We start from the raw sequence: 21,813 nt of genomic DNA on the forward strand, positions 1-21,813 counted from the left end.
CTCAGCTGATGGCTTGGGGGAAAGGGGCAGCTACACCCCCTCCCAAATGCTGCCATCTCATAAAAGCAGGATGAAAATTCCAAAAAGCAACAAGGAAAAAAAGTTAAAACAGAAGAGTGTCTCGCGATGGTTTTCTTCCCTGGAAGGGGGGTGGGGGGCATAGGGGGAGGTTCCTGATCCCCGCAGTTCTTCTGAGGGGTGGAGGAGGAGAGTGGGGAGGGCTGTGCTGGGATCGGGGCTCCTCATGCCTTCTGCTGCCCACCTGCGCTCTTCTGCTGCAGATGCTGTGGCTCCACTTGCCTGGCAGGGTGGGGGCACACTTGCACACAGGGACGCACATGCGGCTGATGCTTCGCTTTCTGTGCCGTGCTTCCTGGGGCTGGGCTGGACTGGACGTGGAACCTCCACACCACTTCTTCCCTTGCGGACAGCGGGAGCACCCATTCCCACCTACCGCTCATCCCAAGGCAGCTGCTGTCCAGCGCTCTCTAGCCGGTCGGTGCGCCGAGCTTGGGCCTTGGGCGGATGGAGGCCAGAGGGGAGCGAGAGCCACAGCTTCTGATTCGCAAGGCCTGGAGTGGCAGGTGGGACTTGGGAGTGGCCGCGGGCAGGCTTTCGCATTTGTTTTGATGAAAGAAACTGGCGCTGTTCTGTCCCAGTCTACTACGTCCTTGTTACTTCACAAGGCAACCTCTAATTCAGCAGTAGACTTGATAAAAAAACCCTGTTTACTGAAGTTGCAGACCTTGTCCACAAACAAAACAGAGCACGGGCCAACAGGAAATAACTCACTGGTAACATAAACAGACCATCATCTCTTGACACAGAAGTTCTTTGCAAACGGTTGCCTCCAGCAACCAGCCCTGCCCACACTTCCTTTTTTGTTACTCAGCCCCCAAGGTGTGGCTTCTCACTGCTTTCTCTTTCTGCCCTGGAGTCGCCCTATTGGTTCCCTTTGATTTACTCGTGTGAACTGTCTACATTTCCGAGCGTCTCTGAGGTCTTCCAGCTGTGCTTCCTCTGAGTCTGACTCCGCCTCCAAGCCCAGCTGGTTTTCAGCTTGACCATGACTGGAGGGGCCAGGTTCTTCCTCACTTTGTAAGTCTGCTAACTCAGCCTTTCTCCAACTCTGATGGCTTTCCAGGCCCCTCCTCCTCTGATTCCCTATACTCAGCTGCCAGGATCACAGGCTGGCACGGAATCACAACAGGCGCGTAGCTATCTGGGAGCAGTGAGAATTGGGGTGGCTTCGGTCTTTTCGCTCCTCGAGTGAAATGGCAGTACTGCAAGGGGAACTTTCTGTGGCTCCCACTGCCACCCAGTGATGGTCTTGATTAGCTGGCTTGCATAAAATGGTAGCTTTGGATCAAAATACAGGCAAAAATCTCCCCTCTGAAGGGGGTTGAGTGAGGTAATAATAAAGTGCTTGGTCAGGGCTAGAGCAGGATGAATATGTAGCCAAAGCCTATCCACTCTCAAACCCAAGGGTAATTGGGGACTATGGGCCCGCAGGAAGTGCTGCCATGGCTCTTCCTGCCCACTGAGATGCCGCTGCTGCCGAAAGTGCTGCTCAGGTATGGTTGGGAGAGCCTCTGCCGGCCCAGGGAGCCCCGTGCACGGAGGCAGGGATGGAACGGAGACCCCCTTCCCCCTCGGCCAGTCTCCATGGGGCCCACGGTTCCTTTCTGAATAGGACCAAGCCCATCAGGGAAAGGAAGCCCTCTTGTGCCTTTAATTTACCCTCTTTTGAGAAATGTCGGCTTAGTAATTCGGCTCCTCTGCTTTATGAACAAAAGAGGTGGCGTTGAACACTGGTTATTACATGAGGTGAAATACCTTGCACTATAAAATCTTACTTGACAAATGACTTCTACTATAAAGACCACCTATAATAACGTGAAATAGAGGTCCCATACCTAGTTATAAAATTATTTTCAATGTCTGATTTTAAAGTCCTCAACGCACTATTAATAGAATATAGATGAAGACCAGGAAAAGATCCTTTCCATGTTGAAAGCAATACATGAAACCATTCTTTCAGCTTGTGACAAAATAAGATGCAACATAGAAATTTGAGGAGAAAGAAGAACAGATTGAATGGAAGATAAACATAGGAGAATCATGGGGAATTGGAATAATAGGGAGACGATCTAATGAACACAAATGGCAACTAAAATGGTCTCTTATTTCAAATAATATAGATAATAATAGAGGGAGATCTATTTGATGATTTAAAAGCATTGACATGAAAGGTTAGTTGGCAAAGGAAGAAAGCCAGAATAATGCTGAAGAAAATTGGGGTTTTGATTTATTAGAGGGGATTTCATATTAATTAGAGGGTTAAAGGGAGAAGTGGAGATAAGGGAAATTTTGGTCATTAAATTTAAAATATTTGGAAATTAGTTGAAAATAAGGATTCTATTTGTTTAATATTTAAAAATTAGACCCAAAAGAAAAAAATATGAATATGTTTGATTTATTGATTCCCAGACAATATATATAATGGTTTTAATTTATTGAAGGGGATACTGTATTATTAATTAGATGATTTAATATGGTGGGAAATAGATAACTTAGAAAATAGAACAAGACTACTTAAATAGATAAGATGTATATTTTGAATATTAGATTCTGTTATGAATTGAGATAAGGGAAACTTTAATTACCTAAAGCCTGGAAATTATAAATATCAAATGTTAAATTTGAATATTGATGGGAAACTAAAAATTGGGAAAAAAAACCAATAACAGGACATTGATTGCCTATAAAGATTGAATGTAAAAATAATTAAGATATATATAAGCTAAAATGTATTGATCAATGTAATAATGATGTTTTTATTTAGTTGATATAGTAAGAACTGTATTAGCTTAAATAAAAGATAGTAGATATTAAGAGAAAAAGAGAGGAAATGTTTGATGTTGTAACTTGAGATTTGTACTAAAGATTTTTGTATGTTATTGAACTATTGATTAACCCAGCCACCACGTTGCTTTTTAAATACCTAAATGTAAAATTAGAAAACTATTAAAATATTATTTTTAAAAAAGAAAGATGTGGTGTTGTATGCATAGTCAGGAATTGGATTGCTCTGGCTTCTTTGAGCCAAATTATTTCCTCCCCCTTTACTAGCGGTGACAGGTGCTTTCCTCCATAGCCAAATGCTGTAATGTAACTTCAGAGGGTTACTGTTGCAAGAGGGTTAGGCATGTCTGGGCTGGAAAGAACCTCTTCCAGGATTTCTTGTTTTGATGTCCCGGTCTAGCATACTGTTTAGGACAGGGCCTTCAAAATTTATAGCATTGTAGCTCCCTAAAACGATAAATGAATTTGTATAATCTTCTACATGAATAAAACTGTTTTGTTGAAGTTAGAATTCTACAAGAAAGGCACCATTTACTAAAACTGTCATCATGGTTCCAGACTTAAGCTGTTTTAACAACCATCTTTAATTTTTTCTCCATTTTTAAAAACTAGAATTTAAACAAAATTATATTTCACTCCTACGTATACTTTGCTGGTCATTTTTTATTTTTATCCTGACTTCATTATTTTTATAAATAACTCTAGGTGGCAAACATACATCCTTTCTGCTCCTATTATACTTACAACAACCTTGTGACATGGGTTGGCCTGAGAGTGAGTGACTGGCCCAAGGTCACCCAGCTGACTTTCATGCCTGGCAGGATTGGAACTGTGTGTCTCTTGGTTTCTAGGCAGCAATTAATTTTTTTGAAAAAATGATACATAAATACTTCTAAACACTGCAATCAGAACTTACCAGCTGAGTTTGACTGATTGCTGTTTGGCACTTTTGAACTTCACTCCCTGTGTTGCTTGCACAAGGCTGCTATGGTCTAAAGCAGGAGCAAAGTTATCACTTTGTACAAACATAATAAGCAAACAATTTGTTTTTTAAATATGTGTCCCACCCCCTGGAATCATGATCCAGAGTTTGAAAATCTTTGTCTTAGAGCTACCACATCTGGCCCTCAAATGTCTCTAGGATGACCCCTAGAACACAGGAGTTTTCTGTACTGACTGTCAGGACCCACTTCAGTACCTCATCCCAGGAAAGCAAAACTCATGGAAACAAACTCTTCCAAAAGGAACTTTTATTAGGAGAAGCTGATAGCAGGCATACAGGATCTGAGGTTTTCCTGCGCAGATCGATAGGTTAAAGTGTCCCCAAGCACACCCCACCACATAGTTCATCCGGTCATTTCAAATCAGCCAATCCCCAGGTGTCAAGTCCATTGTGGGAAAGGGGAGATAACATCAGGCCGGCTCTGGTTGTAACAACAATGTTTAGGCGGCTCTTTGCACCTTCTCTTGAGAGCGCAGAGATAAGCCAGTTGGTGGAGGTTACATTCCTTTCTTCCTCCCCCCTTTGCTAGCTGACAGTAAGGGAGAAGATAGTTCAGAGAGAAATAATGTAGGAAAGCAAAGTGTTACATTGCAACGATAGAGGAAGCCATGGCAATAAACCCGCAATCATTCCCCCCTCCCCTCCAGGAGTATGGCAGAACCCAGAGGGAGAAGAGAATGGGAATTGGGTCAGGGAAGCAAAAGGAAGGAGAAATAGGAAAACAGGATAGATATGGGTTCTGACACTGACAATTCTTTTTCGGATTTTTACAAAACAGATCTGGTAGCCAAACAAGCTTCCTATCCAAATATTAACCAGGTTATTACCCTCCCCACTTTCCCTTTTTCCGTATTTTTCTATTTGTTGTAATCTGTCTAATAATGATTATATGCTGAAGGAAAAAAATCAGTTTCTTTACTAAATCTATCACACCCCTGCCTACCATCTATCCCTCGCCATCAGCCAGAACCACCCCAAAGCCTTGAAATGAGTATAAAATATTAGTTCCTTGACCTACAAAATCATTTTCTCAATGTTGTACTTTGAGACACTAGATAAATCTTTTCGATAGATAGATAATTTATCACCTAAGAATATTGAATTGCTCATGCATACAGATATAAATCTCAAAAGTTGTTTGAATATTACTATTTAAATTGGTAACCTCTTTGAATGCCTTAGAGATTCTGTTCCAGAAACTAATGTGACGTAGAGAGAAACATTTACTTTATTTGGAATGGACAAAAGCTGGCTAATAATGCTGCAATCGTTACATTTCTCTCTCTTATGTTATTACATAAATGGATTCTGTTCTTTCATGTTTAATTTGATCACAAAATGGATTTAGGTTCTTGAAGAAATGCACCTGTCTATTCCATCTTCTTAGTAGCTCCATATTAGTCACAGCATTAGTAACAGTAGTCATCCTTGTGGCTGCCAGTGTGGTTGCTGTACTTACATCTGAAGAGGTCAGCTTCACTGTTATGAAGATTGCAATGTGGATGAGAATTGTCAGAACTCCTAAGAACACATTTAAAGTCCAAACTATGTTGAAAGCACTTTTTTCAGCCTCAGCTGATGATAGATTGACTTAGTACATTTCACCCCTGATGAACAGGAAATACTTAAGAGGGAGACAGGCACATGTATATGGTTCTGAAAATAGTTCTAATATATATTGCTAAATTAAGTACCATTTTCAAGCACAGAGTTTCCTACTACCAAATATTTAATCAGTTTTGAGCATTGTAAGAAACGTCACTATCCTCACTCCAGCGTTTCTCAGCCCTTTTCTTCCTGTTCCTTTCAGCCATTACAATGGCAGCTACAACAGTTACAAATACGGTAAAAGTTATGACAAGAACAGTCACTGTCTCAGCAATGCAAAGTTCCGTATCTACAGCTGACAGAGGCAGGTTTCTCAAGAGATGGGGCTCCATGCATGTCATGTTATGGTAATCATCCAAGATCAGTCTCCTGACACTGTGTAGCTTTGCAAAAACTCTTTGAAGATCACAGTCACAGAACCAGGGATTGCCTGAGAGTAAAATATGAGTTCCAGAGGTTTGCAAAGATAATAATGTTTTGAATTTAATATGGTCAATTTTATTGTGGATCAAGTTAAGTATTGTAAGGTGGCTTAATGGAATAAAGGCTCCAGGAGAAATAGTTTTTATCCTATTACTCTCCAAGTTCAGGATCTCTAAGTGTTGCAGCATAGAAAATAATCTATTATGTAGGGCATGAAGGCAATTGTTCTGAAGATAAAGTTGCCTCAAGCGAGTAAGACTGCGGAAAGTCCCCATTTCTATGGAGGAAATGTTATTATTTTGCAAATTCAGCTTCTGAAGGTTTTCAAAGTACTGAAAACTTTTGTACTGTAGCTCCTGTAGTTTATTGTAGGCCAAAATAAGTTCATAGAGAGAAATAAGACCCACTGAAAAATTGTTGCCAAGAAACGAGATATCATTTCTACCAATATCAAGCTTGTGAAGTCTGCCCAATGAAATGAATGTTCTTTCTCCAACTTTGTGGATGGAGTTGCTGCTCAAAAGGAGAACCTGCAACTTCCACAAGAAACTTAGAGATTTCCAAGGAATAGAATACAAGTTGTTGTGAGAAAGGTCCAAGTGTTCTGCATCAGGGGGAAATGTTAGATTTGACACCAGAGCGTGGACTCCCGAACAGTTCACAAACATTGTCCCCTCTTTGCAAAAACAGACTTTCTTGCAGGCTTGGTAGATTCTAGAATCACTGTGTGAAGAAGCAAACCAAAGCCAGACTAAGTAATGGAAATACATTTTCTGCCTCATTTTATTCTGTTTTTGATGATTCCTGTTGGGTAATACAAATAAAATATATATTTTAGAAAAAGTTGCATAATGCATAATTACATTTTAATTACAGGTAGTCCTCGACTTACGACCACAATTGAGCTTAACATTTAAGTGAGAAATTTGTTAAGTGAGTTTTGCCCCGTTTTATGACTTTTTGCCACATTTGTTAAGTGAATCACTGCAGTTGTAAAGTTAGAAATGCGGTTGTTAAGTGAATCCAGCTTCCCATTGACTTTGCTTATCAAAGGGTCACAAAAGGGGATCACATGACCCCAAGACACTGCAACCATCATGAATAAGAACCAGTTGCCAAGCAGCTGAATTTTGATCAATGTGACCATGGGGATGCTACAACAGTCATAAGTGTGAAAAATGGTCATATATTACTTTTTTCAATGCTGTTGCAACTTTGAATGGTCACTAAATGACCTGTTGTTAGTTAAGGACTACCTGTATTATCATGAGATAAAGTTGTTATTTCATTGACATGTCTCCTCTATACTTAATAAATTATCAGGCTGTCAAGTCCTCAGCAGTTTCCACAGATTTTGACTTACAGTTTAGTTAGGCTATTGGCTGTATGCCTGTTAAGGCTCTTCAGCACATAACATGGCAGATTTAAATAACAATCTATTATTTAAAAGTGAATACACCACTAAAATATTTGATTGTCTAAAGGAGCAGTTGTTTTGAGTTCCATTGCTCCCAATGGCACTAACAATCAAAATATCATCTGATAGAATATTCCAAATAGGTCTGTTTGTTCTGCACTTATGATAAAGCAAATTTGGTTTCATCTACATCTCTACATTTTAATGCAAATATTGGTAACTTGATAGGTTTGGGATACATCTTTTAAAATGCACAGTGGATTATTAGTGTAACTACTTTTTCTCTATTTTTGATAAGGGAATAGGCTACCTACTTATAAGCAGAAAGAAATGAAATAACAAATCAAGGAAGGGAGGTTTGACCTTATATTTCCTTTAATTAAAAACTGGTTATTTAAGAGACAAGTAGTAAAAATTAACTTTATTCAGTTAATGTTTAGTGGATATTCACTTTGAATTTTTCATCATAGGCACTATGACAATTTAAATTAAGGTTTTTATTTCAGAATTCTTAGTTTGTAGGACATTTCTTATTTAAAACATTTCTATACTGTTTCAATCAATAGACTCCTAAGGTGGTACAAAAGTTTAACATAGCTTAAAAAGTTTAAAATATTTAGACATACAGTATACCATTTACCAATCGGCAAACCATGAAAAGCTTATTTAATGCTTATAAATAAGATACCACAATACCAATGACGAACAAAAATAACAGCTCTCAAAAGAAACCGCATGGCTGCATAAAAAACTCTGATAAATTGAAAGACAAAAGGGACAAGTATAAAAAATGGAAAGAGGGGCACATAGCTAAGGCAGAATATCAGCAAATAGCCTGAGCCTGCAAAGATGAAGTGAGGAAAGCTAAGGCTCAAAATGAACTAAGGCTTGCAACGAGTCAAAAATAAAAAAAAAGCTTTCAACACATAAAAAACAACAAAAAGGTAAGGAAATGATTGGTCCATTAGTGGGAGAGAGTGGCAAGAAGGTGACAATCAACAAGGAAAAAGCAGAACTAAACTCGTTTTTTGCATCCGTATTTATACAAAGGGAAAAAAGAGTCCAACATATCAAAAACAGTACCGTAAAAAACAGATTATAAACACAAGTTACGATAAGCAAGAAAATGGTAAGTGAGCACCTGTCCACCCTAGATGAGTTCAAATCACCAGGATCAGACGGACTACACCCCAAGGTACTGAAGGAACTGGCAGACATAATCTCAGAACCACTGAACGATATCTTTCAAAGATCTTGGAGCACTGGGGAACTATCAGAGGACTGGAAAAGTGCTGAAGTAGTTCCCATCTTAAAAAAGGGGGGGGGAAATGGATCCAGGAAACTACAGACCTATCAGCCTGACTTCAGTACCTGGGAAGATCTTGGAAAAGATAAATCAAGCAATGAATCAGTGAACACCTGCAGGCAAACAAAGTCATTACCAAAAGCCAATATGGGTTTGCCAAAAACAGATCATGCCAGATAAATCTTATTGCACTTTTTGACCAGGTGATAAAATTAGTGGACCAGAGGAATACTGTGGATAAAATTTACTTGGACTTCAGTAAGGCATTTGATAAAGTAGACCATAACCTATTACTTGATAAGATAGAAAAATGTGGGTTAGACAGCATCACCACCAGATGGATTTGTAGGTGGCTGACTGGCCGTACTCAGCGTGTGGTCCTCAATGGAACTGCATCTACATGGAGGGAAGTGTGTAGTGGGGTGCACGGGGCTCTGTTCTCGGCCCAGTGCTCTTCAACATCTTCATCAATGATTTGGATGAGGGGATAGATGGGGAACTCATCAAATTTGCAGACATCAAGCTGGCAGGAATAGCCAACACTCCAGAAGATAGGCTTAAGATACAGAAGGATCTTGACAGACTTGAACATTGGGCGCTATCTAACAAAATGGAATTCAGTGGTGAAAAAAGGAAGGTTCTACATTTAGGCAAGAAAAACCTAAATGCACAGGTATAGTATACTATATATGTGGTACCTTGCTCAATAGTAGCAACTGTGAGAGGGATCTTGGAGTCCTAGAGGACAATCTGTTAAATATGAGCCAGTAGGGTGCTGCAGCTGCCAAAAAAGCCAACACAGTGCTAGGCTGCATTAACAGAGGGATCAAAATCACATGAAGTATTAATACCACTTGCCTTGGTAAGGCCACACTTGGAATACTGCATCGTTTTGGTCACCATAATGTAAAAAAGATGTTGAGACTCTAGAAAGAGTACAGAGAAGAGCAACAAAGATGAGTGGAGTGGAGTGGAGGTGGAGGCTAAAACATATAAGGAACGGTTGCTGGAATTGGGTATGTCTAGTTTAATGAAGAGAAGGACAAGGGGTGACATGATAGCAGTGTTCCAATATCTCAGGGGCTGCCACAAAGAAGAGGGAGTCAAGCTATTGTCCAAAGCACCTGAAGGTAGGACAAGAAGCAACGAATGGAAACTAATCAAGGAGAGAAGCAACCTAGAACTATAAGGAGAAATTTTCCGACAGTTAGAAGAATTAAATCAGTGGAACAACCTGCCTCCAGAAGCTGTGAATGCTCCAACACTGGAGTTTTTTAAGAAGAGACTGGACAGCCACTTGTCTGAAATGGTATAGGGTTTCCTGCCTGACCAGGGAGTTGGACTAGATGACCTCTAAAGTCCCTTGCAACTTTTATTAGGTAATTAGGTAAGATGCCGCTCTAGTGAGTGGGGGAGAGTTAGTCTATGATAAAGTAAGGAACAGCTTCATCTTAAACAAGGTAGACCTTGAGATAATTTGACCCAATGGAAGAGTGTGGGTTTTCTTTTCCTAATATGCACTGAAATCTTTTTTTTAAAAGATTTTGTTAAAAGATCATGAGCTTGAAAGGGCATCATTTCAAACACAAGATATTTATATTCTTTATCTTTAATTGATAAAGATGCCACACATTGCAAAATAGGAGTGGGTAACCCACAGCTTCCAAATGTTTGCTTTGTAATGTAGCATCCAGAACACAGATAATTATTGTAAACATGCCTTATTGTGAGATGGAAAACATGAAAACCAGCATAAGCTATAGAAGAGGCTCCTGAGGACCTTATTCTCATTTTACATAAACATAGCTTTGACAAAGATGCACAATATATTAATTGTGTATGCTCTCCCAGAGTTTTGAAGTGTAATAAATTATTTGAGGAATGTTGTTAATGCATGAAATGTGAGAGTAAGCTGTCACAACACCTGTGTATGAATGGATAAACTTAAATAGTCCCAATTTTTTCAAAATAAAATTACCCATACAAAGCTGAAAAAAATATTAATGGTTTTCAAACACTGTAGACAACACAGATTGTACTAACAAAAATGTCCAACTCCTCACTCGGAACAGCGGAAATGAAAATACATTTTTGTTATTTTGCATTGGTGTGCCTTTTCAGCAACTTTCACTATTTGTCATATCCAACAGTATTCAAAGCAGTCTTACCTTTGTTGCAGCCTGAGACGCCCATAAAGTGCATGTTTCAAATGCCTTTCAAAGGAGAGCGACTGGTGGAAAAAGTATAGAGATGAAAGGATTGGCTATCATTGTGCTAAGACAGACTAGTTGAAATGTGTGTGTCTGCAGAAGCATCAGGTTAAAAAGAAAAGTGTTAATAATTTAAGGATGCAACTGAACATTTATGCCCACCACCTGCTTCTTTTAGTAAATACTGATACTCAAATCATCTTATCAGAATGTAGAAATATAAAAACACGTTTTCACTGTAATATACTGTGCTCCCTCCTAGTAAATTATAATCTACTAAAAGTTGATATGGGTGCATATTTTGGATAGCCACCCATATATGCATTGGCAAGATATCTCAACAGACATGTGAAGCAAGTAATGCAATAGTAAAAATAGTGATTTCTGCTAAGTTTTTTTTGCGATAATATTGTATGTTAGGACACTTCTCCTTAAAACATGACTTTAATAGAATGTATTGTATTTGTATTTTCCAAACCACATCAACCCATGACATTAAAATAAACAGAAGATTTTGCATGTATTCTTGACTTTATTGACTGTATCCTTGAATATACATTGAATATACATTCAAGAATATACATTCTTCAGTCCTTAAGAAAAGCTAAGTTTGGTTTATACTAACCTATTTTTAATATATCAGCTAAAATTAACAGTCCACATTATTAATGCAAAACCTACAGAGTAATTGCTTCAGGTCAGCTACCTTGTGTATTTCTTAAAATTGATAGAGCCTTTCTTTAGCATACAGCAACTAAAGTCTTTAACATATAGCACAGGGGTGTCAAACTGCCAGCCTGAGGGCCAGTTGCATCATGCGGAAGCCGTGCCCACCCCAGCTCTGGCAATGCAAAAAAAGTTGCGATACATCATGAGACGTCACGTGATGCGGTGAGTTTGACAACCATGATATAGCAGCTAAGCATCCTAACCAAAGGCAATCTGCCATTTTAACCTCAGGTTTAAAACCTTCCACAAGATGCTTACCCACTACTACACCAAGCTTGAGGGAAATGCAAAACATTGTTTCAGCTTTCCAAGATAATCTTGTCCCATTGTTCTCCTCATATGCTACAATAGCCTATTGTAAATATCCAAAATATAACCTATAATTTATTTTAAATCAGTGATCTAGGATAGGGGTTGCCAACCTTTCTGGGTTGGCGGCCGGGTGGGAAAGGGAGGCACAGGCACCTTTATGTGTGCATATGCACACACACAAATGTGGCTGCGTGCACCTGAACGGGGCCGAGAGCATTCGCGCTCTGCAAATGGGGCTGCTAGCACCGGTGCACAGCTCACCTAGCTGGCAAAAGATTCATGGCTCGGCTAGCAGACACAAGGACAGGCGGTGAGTGTGCATACATGCATCTGTGAACTGGCCAGCCACTCATGCAGCCCAGTGGCCAAGATGCCACAGCCCGGGAGTGGGCCGCGGCCCATAGGTTGGGGACCTCTGGTCTAGGAGAATTCTGTTCTCAGCATGATTGAAGTTTGTATGAATTTCCAAGTAAGCTAAAGTTTTCTTCTATTGGTACAATAAATACAAGTTTTGTTAGTTTAACCCATATGTATGAAAGGATATAGGTCAGGGTTGTCAGCCAGTCCAGAGGTCAGAATTTCATAGGCAGAATGCCACTTGGGTTAGAGATCACTTGTTTCCAGCAAAGGAACTTGGGTCAGAGTTGCCTCTTAAATCAGGCTGCAGCCAGCTGTCACTAATCGTTACTCCCTTGCTTGGCAAGGAGTTTCATAGAGGTCTCTGCTCTGCTTTCCTCCTTACTGACCAGGTGCAGATTTACATCTTCCTCCTCCAGCTATTCAAGTGGTGCCTATTTTTCAACAACTTCATGTGGTTCCTGGATACGATCATTCTACAGGTTCAGCTCAAATAGCTTCTTGGTAACCAAATTCATAGTCTGAGTCCTGGGCCACGACACACTAGGAAGTTTTATTTGAATCCTACAAATTTGGTGTACTTCAAAATCTGTTTCTGCTAGATGCATATAATTACGGTTTTGATCTACATGTATTGGCAGCACAACTGAATTTCTAGAAACATAGCTATTTTAAAAAGTTAGATCTAAGTGAAGAGCATTATAAACTTGTATTAATGAGGGTGAAGGTTCGTACTCCGAGCTTGTGGGTTGGTTTCCAAATGTTTTGTTACCAGGCTAGGTAACATCTTCAGCAGAGTTTAGGGGAGGTCAGTGTTCTGACCTTCACCCTCATTCTATACCCAAGCTACAGATATTCACCACTATTGCAAACTTGTATTAATGTTTCTATTGTTTGTACTTGTTAAGTTACCCAAGTATATACGATAGACATCAAGCCCTTTCTCATCACACAAAATCTCTCTCCACCAAAAGGTGTTTCTGAGAAATCAAAGAGGAATTTATCAGGCTACCGTATATGTTAATTCTAGCTAAGATTGTTAAAATTATGCTTGTTGTTGTTGTTGTTAGTTGCAAAGTCATGTCTGACCCATTGCGACCACATGGACAACGTTCCTCCAGGTCTTCCTGTCCTCTACCATCTTCTGGAGTCCATTTAAGCTCACGCCTACCGCTTCAGTGACTCCATCCAGCCACCTCAGTCTTTGTCGTCCCCTTTTTCTCTTGCCCTCAACCTTTCCCAGCATTAGGCTCTTCTCCAGTGAGTTATTGTGCTTATAGAACTGGAAAGTAGGAACAGGCCTATTAAAATCAGAAAAATGTGATAGTTTGGCCCCATACAATACAGAGGAAATCCCAGACCTACTTCATGCTTTACTGGATCACTTATGTCATAGTCCTATGATGGGAAAATCTGCCAAGATTTTAGAACTGAGAATCTATGCAAATTCTGATTAGGAGATCAGTGCCCAGAAAAAATGGGAAAGCTGACAAAATATTGTGCCAAAGTATGCTTAATGTATAAACTTTTATATATCCACGAGCTCTAAAAATATCTCTTTCCTCTTTATATGTCATTCCATGACAATAATATGTACTAGGATCGAGGCTGTTTTAAACTATGATTTGTTTAAACAAACCAGTATCCACATTTCAGATTAGTCAGTTTGAAACAAATTATAGGGTGATTATTGCATGTTCCATTATCTCCAAAACAGTTTGTAGAAGATCTGCAATCATCTTTAGACTTACTGATCTCCAAATGTTAAGGAACGAAACTCCTGCACACCCAAACCCACACCATCCACTTCCTCCACAAAACTCCAGAGAAAAGGCTGACAAATTCATTGGAGGGCTACGATCATTAAACCATAATTCATAGCATGATACTGAAAAGCTGTCATTAATGTAATCCAGACTAATGTCATATAGAAGATCACATTTGCAGTGAAAGAAACTGGCATTAGTAGTACAAGTAGGACTTCTATTCTAGAATATTAATTAATTTTTCTGTTTTGGGAAATGTAAATTAATTAGCAACTACAATCATAAAGAAGTAAAATCATTCTAAGTAAGTATTAGAAATGTATTTTGAATAAGAGTCTGTGCAATTCAGTTGAACGTTTTTAATAAAAGCATAAATGGGAATCAGCATTAATAATATAGAAAAGGAAAGCCGAAGTTGTAAGCTTCCCAGCAATTTCGATAAAAAACTGACCATTATTTTATATGAAATATCAGTATAAAAACACATTCAAACACAAAGATTTTTTTTTAATAAAATCTGATGCAAGATTTATCACACAGAGATCCCTTTATTTAAATGCTCATCAATGTTGAAAGATCCGCAGGGCACAACACTAGTGCAAGCCATTCACTGGTGAATAAGGCAGTTACCAAAGAACTCTGGTTCAGATTCAAAGCGGGTTCTCACTACATTTAATTCTTTTCTTGTGCAGCTTGTCCTAAATTAATACAAATTTAAATTAAATTAGTTATTACACAAACTTTTGGAAATAGATATTTTACAACTTTAAAATAAGATGTTTTAAAAGGGATTTGAATTAAACAGTATAGAAAAATCTAACTTGTAATTAAAACTCAATTTCTGATACTATACAAAATGTATTGATGTATTGATATTTAAATAGTGTATAAAAGGACATAACTGTGGTCTAACTTGCACATAAGAGTGAGACATAATTCTTCCCAATCCCATCAGTTTAGCTGTACATGCTGCTTTTGCATTCTGATTAGCTACTACAACCAACTAATTTTAGATTCAGACTTTGCCTTAACAAGCGAGGAATTCTTAAACTGTCTGTGGTTTGCGTAGATTTAGATCCTAGAGCTAACATTTGGGGTTGAGGAGCAGTTTGATTTTTTTTTTAAATGTATCACTTCCTTGTCCTCAAGAAAGCAAACTACATGAAGGCATTTTGTTCTTGAAGTTTTTACCGCTAATTCCTAAATGTAAGGTTGATCTTCTAGAAAATTGTAGCCATATCTGACCAAAAATGTATATAATTTCACTTAAAGTAGCATAAAAGAATAAGCTTTGTATTGTGCTCTTAACTAAAGTGAATTACTGATATTGTGATATTACTTAGGTACATAGGAATGTATACATTTAATAACCTTAGTTGGGATTGGAATTTCCATCACTTAGTGATGCAGTCATCAGGCCAAATATCATATGACTGCACTACTTAACAGTGATAGTTTTGGCAGACCTCATGCTTCTTCTGCACTCACTCTCACCTATCCCCTATCTCTCCCCCCCCCCCCGGCTTTTAGCCACCCTGCTCTTACTGCCCTGTTGCTCCTACCACTTGGCTTCCCTGTCTTCTTCCTCCTGCTGCTGATTAGGTGTCTCCAGCCTAGCCCTTTGTGAAGCAGTTGCTGACCACACACAGCATTCCCAAGGCCTTGATGGCAAAGGTCACCTGGGGACAGCCCAAAGGGCAGAGATTGGGGAAGATAGGTGGGCTGGGTGAGTTGAAGTATATCCCATTGTCATGAATGTGGGCAGGCTGCCAAGTGCCCAAAATATGATCATGTGACCAATCATTCAATAACTTAGAACAGTTGCTGACTGAATAGTCATTAAGGAGGGAGTACGTGCAATTTCTGCTTCATGGAAGAAAATTTGTTCTAGTTTCTTCCAAACATGGTTAAATAATTAGACTGGAATTTGGTTGTCATGCAGACAGAGGAGCTTTTACATGTTCTCCAAAAGATAAAGGAGAGTAGGAAATCATTGAATTAAGCTTCTATAGTGTTTACACCAAAGTCAGCAAATTATATCTAGTTTAAGATTGGACTTTATGTCAACTCTAAGATTATCAGGTATGATTTAAAACAAGTTAATGCTTTCATTCAGAATTTATCAATATGAATTTACCTGGCAGAAGAATTCCTAGTCTTTCCTGAATGGCCTCCAAGTGTGCAATGTATTCAGTTAATGAATCTTCAGGATCTTTTAATGAAGTTTGTGAAATAAAACTTGTAGACCTATACAACAGAAATTATACTTTACCTTAAAATATATTACACGTTAGAAAATATATAAACAGAAAAATACAAAAGAATGTGTTAAATGATTTACAAATGTCAGAGATTATACTTTTCCAGTATGTATAAGTGTATGTGCCTGTGAGTCTGTGATGACTCTTGACAACTGGTTTGACATTGACTGCTCTCATTTCTACGGCTGATAGTGTGACTGACCCAAGGACACCTAGCTGGCTTTGTGCTTAAGGTAACACCAGAACTCATGATCTTCTAGTTTCTAAGCTGAGACGTTAACTACTACAGCAAACTGGCCACACTAAACTTTGTGGTATATGAATTGTGAATAATGGTATATGTAAGGACCCACTTCAAAACCTCATCCCAAGAAAGCAGGACTCTTAGAACAATTTCATTCCAAAAGGAACTTTTATTAGGAGAAGCTGATAGCAGGCATAGAAGGCAAGATCTGAGGGTTTCCTGCTCAGATCAAAAGGTTAAAGGAGTCCCAAGCATAACCCCACCCCAATAGTTCATCCGGTCAGTTTGAATGGGCCAATCCCCAGGTGTTACGTCCGCTATGGGAACGGAGCTGATAACAGAGCCCATTCCCATGCCTGTGAAGACATTGTTGGGTCTTCACACCTTTCTCTTCTGCAGCGAGATAAGCCAGATGGCCGAGGCACATTCCTTTATCACCCCAGGTTGACAGGAAGGGAGAAACAGTTCAAAGAGCAAGCATATAAAAACAGCAGAGAGGATACATTGTAGCAAAGTGAAAGGGCATCCCATAGAACCTTCCCCCCTCCCCCTCAGGAGAATGGCAGAATCCACAGAAAGAAATGAATTAGATGCCCCCCAGGAAGGAAATGGGTTCTGACAGTATATATTATATCAAGAACCATAATACATATAGAACACAAAATGAAAACTATGAACTATAATAAAATCTGTCCATAGTACTAAAGGCCATTCTAATTTTAAAATCCTGTAAAACTGAAATATGGATTTTAGGTAGATAGAAATGCAAATTTTGGATGTGCTACAAATCTATAAACTGGGGTCTAGGAATAGGTTACAATTTGAATTAAATTGTGTTGTCAGATTACTCTTAAGATATGAAATTATTTTAGACATTGAAGCATACTCCCACAATGTAGCTCTTGGCATAGGAAGGGACTTTGGAAGTCTTCTGCTCAAGCAGAACCTATACTATCTCAGACAAGTGACTATCTAGCCTCTTTTTAAAAATCTCCAGTGAGAGAGCACCCATGATTTCTGGGAGAAAGCTATTCCACTTTTTTCCACATTGAAACTCATTTTGTTGGATAGGGCCCATTGTTCAAGTTTGTCAAGATCTTTTTGGATCCTGAATTTGTATTCTGGGCTGTTGGCTACTCCTGCCAGTTTGGTGTCATCTGCAAATTTGATGAGTTCCCCTTCAATTCCCTTATCTAAGTCACTGATGAAGATATTGAAGAGTAGATGGAACCTTGTGGTACCCCACTGCTTACTTCTCTCCATGTGGATGTAGTGCCATTGAGGACTACTCGAGTACGGTTTGCCAGCCAGCTACAGATCCATCTGGTGGTGATGTTGTCTATTCCACCTTTTTCTAGCTTACCAAGGAGTAGGTTGTGGTCTACTTTATCAAATGCCTTGCTGAAGTCTAAGTATACTACGTCCACAGTATTTCGCTGGTCTATTAGTTTAGTCACTTTGTCGAAGAATGAAATAAGATTGGTTTGGCATGATCTGTTTTTAACAAACCCGTGCTGTCTACTTGTTATAACTTTGCTTCTAGTTGTTCACAGATCTGTTTTTTGATTACTTTTCTAGGATCTTCCCAGGTATTGATGTTAAACTGATTGGTCTGCATTTTCTTGGGTCCATTTTTCCCCCTTTCTTGAAGATGGGAACCACATCAGCCCTTTTCCAATCCTCAGGTACTTCCGCAGTGCTCCAGGATTTTTGAAAGATGGTGCAATGGTTCTGATAAGATCAGCCAGCTCCTTCAGAACTCTGGGATGTAATCGGTCAAGACCTGGTGATTTATATTCGTCAAGGTTGGATAGGTGTTCTTTTACCATTTTCTGGCTTGTTTTAATTTTATTTCTAATTTGTCTTTTGCAGTGGTTTTTTTGGTATGTTGGGCTATAGTTTCTTTTTGTGTAAAGATTGATGCAAAAGTATGAGTTAAGCAGCTCTGCTTTCTTCATGTTGTCTGTTATTTCCTTGCCATCTTTTCTCTTTAGTGTTGGAAGAAACTATTTTTATTATCCATGATTTCTGTTGCAACTCTTTGTTTGTTCTGAGCCTTTGCTTTCCTGATTCCATCTTTGCTTGTTCTGGCTGTCTGCTGATAATCAGCCTTAGTTATGTGCCCCTTTCCATTTTTTGTATTTATCCTTTTTTGTCTTTCAGTTTGTCAGAGAGATCTTTGTGCAGCCATGCTGGTTTCTTCTTGAACTTCTTGTTTTTCTTTTTCAGTGGTATTGTGCTGGTCTGGCCTTTTATGATTGCATTTTTCAGAGTTACCCATGCTTCTTGGGTTGTTTTCCCCTTTAGAATTTCCATCCATGGGATCTTTCCTAGGTCCTCTCTGAGTTTGTTAAAGTCAGCTCTTTTGAAGTTCAAGACCCTGGTTGGATTGTGTTTGTATTATATTAAATTCCAGTACAATGTGGTCACTTTCGCCCAAGGTTCCTTCAACTTCCTCTATTACTTCTTTTCTATTAGTTAGAATTAAGTCTAGTAAGGCTTTACATCTAGTTCCCTCCTCCACCTTTTGGATAACAAAGTTGTCGGCTAGTTAGTTAGGAATCTTTTTGGTCTCCCGCTTGCTGCAGAGTTTGTCTCCCAGTTGATATCTGGATAGCTGAAGTCTCCCATTACTACTGTGGTATGCTTCCATACATTTGTTAACTGGTTGGCAAACTTTGGTGGAATATATGATCAAAAATGTGGTGCCTGGGAGTCTACTCACACTTAGAACAGGCTTCAACTCTCATCATCTTCAGTTGGTAAATTTTCATTTTTCCAATGCTGGGGAAATACAATTCTTGCTGCAGTTAGTATGTGTAAAATTAAATATATACAATCTTTCTCACAATTTGCTCCTATTATTCCTAACAAAAATAATTCTGGCTTAAAGTCTATTTGTTTTTTAGTCATTTTCTCCAACCATAAATATATTTTTACCCAAAATCTTTTTGCTTTTGGACATGTCCACCAGATACGATAGTACGTACCTAGTCTTTGTTTGCATTTCCAACACTTGTTTGAAGTATTTTTAAACATATTTGCTCACTCGTGTCATATGCCATCTGTAAAACATTTTATATAAGTTTTCTTTATATGCCACTGCTTTACTTAATTTTATACTTCTTTCCCATAACTTTTGCCAGTCTTCTAATTCTATATTATATCCAAAGTTCTTTGCCCATATTATCATTGTTTCTTTAACTTGTTCTTTACATTTAACAGAAAGCTATAGTTTCTTAATCAGCTTTTCATCTGTTTTTAACAGTATGTGATCAAATTCTGTCTGTTCCTTATAGAATCCCATTGTTTTAACATCTTTTTCATCTCGTTTGAATTTGCAGATATGGCCACCATGCTAGATCAATACCTTGTTCTGGTAGGTCTTGTCTTTCAATTTTCCTTCTTTGTCCATAATATCTTTATAAGTCACAACTTTGTTGTAATTAATTAAATTTGGGTAAGTGAAAACTTCCATTGTTGAAAGCTATCCAGATATTTTAATGTAAACTTTTGCTTTTAATTTTTTCCCATAGTGAAAGTTGTAGATTATGCCCCTCTACGTATAATAGTCTTTTGTCTTGAGCATTATCCATTCTTTAAGCCTTGTTAAAATAGTTGCTTGGTAGTATAATGTGCAATCCGGCAGTCCAAATCCTCCACTTTCTTTTGCTTCTTCTAGCATTTTCAGTCTAATTCTAGCTTTTTTCCCTTGCCAGATAAATTTCAGTATTGTTGTATTCAGTTCATCCAAAAAGGCTTTTCCCAGCCTTACAGGAATCGTTTGAAATAAAAAGAGTATTTTTGGTAAGATATTCATTTTCACTGTTGCTATTCTCTCCAGCATTGAAAGTTGTATGTTTTTCCACTTTTACAGATCGAGTTTTGTTTTAGTAGTCTTACATAGTTATCTTCTTTTATTGTTACACATCTTGCTGTTAGATAAATTCCCAAATATTTGACTTTTTTAACTACTTGAAGATTTTTTTTGTTAGATGATTTTTTTGTTTTTCTGTTAGATTCTTTATTAGCACTTTAGTCTTTTCTATTTATTTTCAACCCTGCCACTTCTCCAAATTTTTCTATTTTCTCCATAAGTTTAGATTCAATTGATCTTCCAATATAAAAACCAAGTCATCTGCAAATGTTTGTAGTTTATATTTTTCTATAAATATAATTTAATTTCTATATCTTGTTTGATGTTTCTATTCAATACTTCCAGTGTTAGTATAAATAGTAATGGAGATAGTGGGCATCCTTGTCTTGTTCCTTTTTTAACGTTAACGTTTTCTGTGAAATCTCCCTTTACAATTATTTTGGCAGTTTGTTTACAATAAATTGTTTTGATTACATTTATAAAGTTTTTTCCAAAGTCCATTCTGCAAACTGCTGAAACATAAATTGCCAGTTTACATTGTCAAATGCTTTCTGTGCATCAAGGAATATTAAAGCCACCTGTTTCCCTGGATGAATTTCATAGTACTCTACCACATCAAGAACCATTCTGAAATTATTTTTTATCTGTCTTTCTGGTAGAAAACCATTTTGGTCTATATGTATAAATTCAATCCAAAATTTCTTTAGTCTTTCTATTATTGAGGCAAAAATTTTATAGTCTACATTTCATAGTGATATTGGTCTATAGTTTTTTTTATTTGCGTTAGATCAGAGTATTCTTTGGGTATTTGATGTTGGCTTCAGTCCACGTATTTGGTAATTTTTTTTTAATCCCATTTATATCCCGCCCTTCTCCGAAGACTCAGGGCGGCTTACAATTTTAAGCACAAACCAATGTGCTTAGCAATTTAACCTCCAGGAATATTTCATTACACAGTTCTCTCAAAGTAGGAATTAATACATCTTGTAATGATTTATAAAGCTCTGGAAGTAATCCACCTGGACCTGGAGTCTTATCATTTTTTTGCCTTATACCCTCTATAATCTCCACTGATATTTTTCCATTTAGTATATTTTGAATATTCTCTGAGATTTTTGGTAAATCTGTTTTTTTAAATATTGCTGTATTTTTTCTTTTGGAATTTCCTCTGCTTTGTAAAGTATCTCATAATAATCTTTGATAATTTTTTAAATTGTATCATTTTGAAACTGTAATTCACCTCTTGTATCTTGCAGCTTGTTTATCAGTTTTTTCCTCTTTTTCTTTTTTCAGTCTATATGCTAATCATCTCCTCGGTTTGTTGGCATTTTTAAAGAAGTTCTGTTTAGCCCTTTTAATCTGTTGAGCCATCATTTCGGTCTCAGCTTAATTTAATTTATGTTTTATTATCTCCATTTGTTTCTTAAGTATTTTC

At 38.0% G+C, this 21,813-nt stretch overlaps 1 protein-coding gene across 3 annotated transcripts in view; it reads right to left on the reverse strand.

The window, feature by feature from the left end:
• Positions 1-14,340: 14,340 nt before the first annotated feature.
• Positions 14,341-21,813, reverse strand: part of PCNT (pericentrin) — a 112,235-nt gene continuing 104,762 nt past the window's right edge. For 2 of the 3 annotated variants that reach the window (XM_083359160.1, XM_083359159.1), the window contains 2 exons: positions 16,134-16,243; positions 14,341-14,694 (listed from right to left, as the gene is read on the reverse strand). In XM_083359160.1, the coding sequence (XP_083215286.1) occupies positions 14,669-14,694; positions 16,134-16,243 (136 nt within the window). In that variant the 3' untranslated portion in view covers positions 14,341-14,668. Of the gene's footprint in view, positions 14,695-16,133; positions 16,244-19,226; positions 19,286-21,813 lie in introns of all 3 variants that reach the window. The other variant, XR_014492080.1, reaches the window with a different exon arrangement.

Source organism: Vipera ursinii (genome assembly GCF_947247035.1).
Source record: "Vipera ursinii genome assembly, chromosome: 1".
NCBI classification, from domain to species: domain Eukaryota; kingdom Metazoa; phylum Chordata; class Lepidosauria; order Squamata; family Viperidae; genus Vipera; species Vipera ursinii.